At 42.1% G+C, this 6,000-nt stretch overlaps 1 protein-coding gene across 4 annotated transcripts in view; it reads right to left on the reverse strand.

Annotated features, from left to right (window-relative positions):
• Positions 1–3,162, reverse strand: part of LOC129810550 (polypyrimidine tract-binding protein 3-like) — a 111,001-nt gene extending 107,839 nt beyond the window's left edge. The window contains exon 1 of one of the 4 annotated variants that reach the window (XM_055861159.1): positions 2,729–3,162. In XM_055861159.1, the coding sequence (XP_055717134.1) occupies positions 2,729–3,025 (297 nt within the window). In that variant the 5' untranslated portion in view covers positions 3,026–3,162. The remainder of the gene's footprint in view (positions 1–2,728) is intronic. The other 3 variants (XM_055861179.1, XM_055861168.1, XM_055861187.1) reach the window with 3 other exon arrangements.
• Positions 3,163–6,000: the final 2,838 nt, after the last annotated feature.

Raw genomic sequence — 6,000 nt, forward strand, 5'->3', positions numbered from 1 at the left:
CTGGACTCTACCCACACACTGGACTCCACCCACACACTGGACTCTACCAACACACTGGACTCTACCAACACACTGGACTCTACCAACACACTGGACTCTACCCAACACACTGGACTCTATCCACACACTGGACTCTACCCAACACACTGGACTCTACCCACACACTGGACTCTACCAACACACTGGACTCTATCCACACACTGGACTCTACCCAACACACTGGACTCTACCCACACACTGGACTCTACCGACACACTGGACTCTACCGACACACTGGACTCTACCCGACACACTGGACTTTACCCGACACACTGGACTCTACCCACACACTGGGCTCTACCAACACACTGGACTCTACCCGACACACTGGACTCTACCGACACACTGGACTCTACCCGATACACTGGACTTTACCCAAACACACTGGACTCTACCCACACACTGGACTCTACCCGATACACTGGACTTTACGCAACACACTGGACTCTACCCACACTGGACTCTACCAACACACTGGACTCTACCAACACACTGGACTCTACCCAACACACTGGACTCTACCCAACACACTGGACTCTACCAACACACTGGACTCTACCAACACACTGGACTCTACCAACACACTGGACTCTACCAACACACTGGACTCTACCCCACACACTGGACTCTACCCAACACACTGGACTCTACCAACACACTGGACTCTACCCCACACACTGGACTCTACCAACACACTGGACTCTACCAACACACTGGACTCTACCCACACACTGGACTCTACCCACACACTGGACTCTAACCACACACTGGACTCTACCAACACACAGGACTCTACCCAACACGCTGGACTCTACCCCCCACACACACACTGATAGTTGCCTATAGAATAGCCTGCCGTATCACTGAGAGTTGCCTATAGAATAGCCTGCCTTATCACTGAGAGTTGCCCATAGAATAGTCTGCCTTATCACTGAGAGTTGCCTATAGAATAGTCTGCCTTATCACTGATAGTTGCCTATAGAATAGTCTGCCTTATCACTGATAGTTGCCTATAGAATAGTCTGCCTTATCACTGATAGTTGCCTATAGAATAGTCTGCCTTATCACTGATAGTTGCCTATAGAATAGTCTGCCTTATCACTGATAGTTGCCTATAGAATAGTCTGCCTTATCACTGATAGTTGCCTACAGAATAGTCTGCCTTATCACTGATAGTTGCCTATAGAATAGTCTGCCTTATCACTGATAGTTGCCTACAGAATAGTCTGCCTTATCACTGATAGTTGCCTATAGAATAGTCTGCCTTATCACTGATAGTTGCCTATAGAATAGTCTGCCTTATCACTGATAGTTGCCTATAGAATAGCCTGCCTTATCACTGATGGTTGCCTATAGAATAGTCTGCCTTATCACTGATAGTTTCCGTAGAGAGATGTATGATGTACAATCCCCATTGGGGAAGCTCCCAGAACACACCACAGCTCACTCACTGTACATTGGAATCATTGGCTACATTTAATAGAACTTTCATGTCCATTTCCTCCTACCCGAGGACCCCCAACTCGTGTAAGTGGTTTAACTCTGATGATCCACTTCGCTACATTGTATTTGTTACATTAGCTCACAAAGGGAGAGGACTGAGCGGTCAAGCTGGCCGCGTCTTTTGTTTCGGGAAGAGAAGGCAAGGTATGGTAGGCAGGCAGCGTGGCAGACAATTACAAGTTGGAGTTGGCATAGAATTGTTACAAATTGTCTTACAAAATTGCACTATTATGGTCGGCAATTGCAAGTTGGCTTATAGGCTAAACTATGATTCAAAACAGCGTTATATGCTATGTTATTGCTAATTTATTACATTCAGAAATGTATTAATTACAGCGTAGCATAAACCAATAATTGGACGTATAAACCTATCTAAAAACAGATTTATTCAAATGTTGTAAGGAAATGTTTACGAGGAAGATTTGATAAAAGCTATCAACCAGCCCCCCCCGTCGTCGTCGTTCATTTTCCACGCACACGAGTTGTAAACAATGATTTAGAATAGCTCCTATTCAGTTGTTTAAACATCTTTAATACATATATCTAGAGCTTAGATCACATAATACTTTTACTTTAAGAGTTACCTCTTCAAACAAGTTGTACGTGTTCTCTAAATGATGCCTTATGTATCAGAGCATTTTGTTGTTTTTCCGCGAACAAGACAGAAACGCCCCTTACATATCTTAAAATGGCAGCATATCTTAATCTAATGTTCATTTTACTGTCCCTCTGTGAGCTACAGTATCGATAAACATCGTGCATGAATAACACATATATAAAAAGCTAGGCGACTCAATAATTGAAGGAAAATGTGTTGTTTTCTATCACTTCCTCAAATCAAACTCAAATAATGGAACAAGCAAACACACATGCGCATAAAAACACGGGAAATGGGATTTCCTCTACATGCTATAGTGTTTTTCCAGCGACGTGAAGTCTTTAATATAATAGAATAACACCATTAAATCTGTCTAAACACTTAAAAGAACCAAAAGGTACGGTTTAATTGACTGCGAGGGGCTTGTTTGCGCCCCCTATTCTACCGTGTTCAATTCTCTAAATGTTTTATCCGTGCCTATAATTCCACACTATAGGCTACATGAAATGGTGCGAAGTGTTATGCAAATTTTTTTTTACATGCGCGTGTGTGTAATCAGCAAATATTGTAAAGAAAAAAACAACATACCCATCCATTGCACAGAGGAAACAGTGTAGGAAGGACAGTGAACGCTCGGCAAAGTGAAGAAATAGGTTTGGGTGTTGTTACCAGTGCCTCTGGTATAACCCTCGCCCCCACAACACAGAAAATGTTCTCTCTCATACGCACAATGGCACGCTTCCTGTTCCTGACGTGAGCACAGAAATACAGACATGTACAGACGCCTGCCTGCCTGCCTGCCTCGCTGTACAAAATGGCCTCCCCTCTCAGGCAGCTCCAAAAGAGACACACCTTTGTCACTTTCAACAACGAACGCGCATCCATGTAGGCCTACACCGATCTGCGCCCTAGCGCGCCATCACCCCGCACGCAGCTTGGACAGAAATAAGGCTAGAATATATCTTTGCCCGCCATGTCAGAGAGATAGCGGCAGGGGTTATCATGTAGGGAGAGATCGGAGTCTAGCCACTTGTCTGCTGCAGACTATGAGTTAGTTAATTAAACAGGGATAATCTTGTTCAACGGCAGGTATTAATGAATCAAGTTAATGGATCACACTGATCCAAGACTCTCCATTTTAATCAATCTCCCACAGTCCACACTAATTTACCTCGAGAGACACAATAAAGCCATACCACGTATTCTTATTTGGGGCGGAAAGGTAGCCTACTAGTTAGAGCTTTGAGCCAGTAGCCGAAAGGTTTCTAGATCGAATCCCCGAACTGACAAGGTAAAAATCTGTCATGCTGAACAAGGCAGTTAACCCACTGTTCCTAGGCTGTCATTGTAAATAAGAATATGTTCTTAACTGACGTGCCTAGTTAAATACCGGTTAAAAAAATAAATAATAATAATTGTGTAATAAGGATGTATTATTAAGCCTGTAATATACACGTATATAAGCCTGTAACATACTTAAGCAATATGGCACGAGAGGGTGTATATTGGCCGTATATCACAGCCCCCTGAGGTGCCTTATTGCTGTATTATAAACTGGTTACCAACGTAATTAGAGCAGTAAAAAGACATGTTTTGTCATACCCGTGGTATACGGTCTGATATACCATGGCTCTCAGCCAATCAGGGTTCGAACCAAACAGTTTATAAATGTAAATAAGCCTGTAATATACATGTATATAAGCTTGTAATAAGCCTGTAATATAAATGTATATAAGCTTGTAATAAGCCTGTAATATAAATGTATATAAGCTTGTAATAAGCCTGTAATAAGCCTGTAATATACATGTATATAAGCCTGTAATAAGCCTGTAATATACATTATATAAGCCTGTAATAAGCCTGTAATATACATGTATATAAGCTTGTAATAAGCCTGTAATATAAATGTATATAAGCTTGTAATAAGCCTGTAATATAAATGTATATAAGCTTGTAATAAGCCTGTAATATAAATGTATATAAGCTTGTAATAAGCCTGTAATAAGCCTGTAATATACATGTATATAAGCCTGTAATAAGCCTGTAATATACATTATATAAGCCTGTAATAAGCCTGTAATATACATTATATAAGCCTGTAATATGCCTGTAATAAGCCTGTAATATACATGTAATAAGCCTGTAATATACAGTATATAAGATCATAAAGGAATAATAAACATATCCTGGCCTGTTTCTTCTATCACAGGTTGTTACTAGCAGTGATCATGCTATCGTCTTCCTGTGTGGTTCGCACACACGCACGCACACGCACGCACACACACACACACACACACACACACACACACACACACACACACACACACACACACACACACACACACACACACACACACACACACACACACACACACACACACACACACAAACAAACAAGCAGACAGTCAACGATAAACATTAATTGGAGTATGTGTCAGCCATGTACTACTACATTTAGTCCTGGATCGTAGGCTGTACAGCTTTACATCAGATGACTGGCATGCCTTGTGAAAAATTCCATCTGTGTTTCCCTGCATGTCAACAGTTGTTTGATCACGGTTCTATCCATGCGGCACAAGTGAGCACTGGAGCACGTAGAGACTTGTTGCACCAGTCTGACTAGACATACCGGAGTTTTGTATACATATCCAATGAGGACACTACTTCAATACAAAAGGGAACGCTAGAGCTCCAAACATTACGCTGCTTCACTCTCTCTCTCTCATCCCGTGTGTGTGTCTGTGTGTGTGTGTGTGTGTGTGTGTCTGTGACCCACATCACATGGTCCACTACAAGACCATGTGACATTCATCGACCAGTAATCTGAGGGATAGCATTACTTGTATAGCTCTGAAAAAATATGATTTATTCAGGTTGTAGCCTGCCCTACGGGGATATCAATTCCGTGAGTTGTTCTATAAACATTGGCATACAACGTCCAGCAGAGGGACCACAGTGCCGAGTGCTTTGAGGTTTCTAGCGGCTGATAACCTGTAAGCTTTTCTGATTCATTCCTATTTAAATGTGGATCTATTGTTCGAATCCCAGAGCCGACTTGGTGAAACATGTGTCGATGTGCCCTTAAGCAAGGCACTTAACGCTAATTGCTCCTGTAAGTCACTCTGGATAAGCGCGTCTGATGACTAAATGACTCAAGTATAAATGTAAAGTGTAACACATTAATAAACAGTTATGGCTAAAATTAAACGGGGGGGGGGGGGGGGGGGGGGGGGGTTGAAATGTACACAATAGTTACCGGAGGAAAATGGGGGATGGTCATGCTTTTAAACATTTAAGTCAGGAGGAGAGTTAGTCTTTTTTTCTTCAATTGATCCAGGGGAGGGTTATGTCATTTGCAATCAATTAAATGTCATAATACTCAGGGTTTGAAAATAAGTTGCTTATTATAGTATTTCATGTGTGCCCGATGATGCCATAAATCCCCGATTCTCTGCTGGCGCGCAATATCAAGTGCGCCTAGTGTGGTCTCAATAAAATGTTCCATCCACTAGGCTACCTAAATTATTGGGATCATCTTGTTACCACAAGTCATTGGAATAGAATTGAGCTCGTTGACAAAACAGACCTTGGAACGCCTTTTCACACGAAGATCTGCGGTGAGTCTGTGTAAATTATGTGGTTGTATTGGAGACAGGTTTATAGCAGTGAATGTCGTCCAGTGTTTAATTTGAACCGGATCCTATCAGGAATAGGATCTGGTACCTCTCTGTTTTGGACTGTTTAATTCCAGAACCTATTTGGCCGGATCTGGTACCTCTCTGTTTTGGACTGTTTAATTCCAGAACCTATTTGGCCGGATCTGGTACCTCTCTGTTTTGGACTGTTTTATTCCAGAACCT

This window comes from Salvelinus fontinalis, chromosome 2 (genome assembly GCF_029448725.1).
Source record: "Salvelinus fontinalis isolate EN_2023a chromosome 2, ASM2944872v1, whole genome shotgun sequence".
In the NCBI taxonomy this organism is placed as follows: Eukaryota; Metazoa; Chordata; class Actinopteri; order Salmoniformes; family Salmonidae; genus Salvelinus; species Salvelinus fontinalis.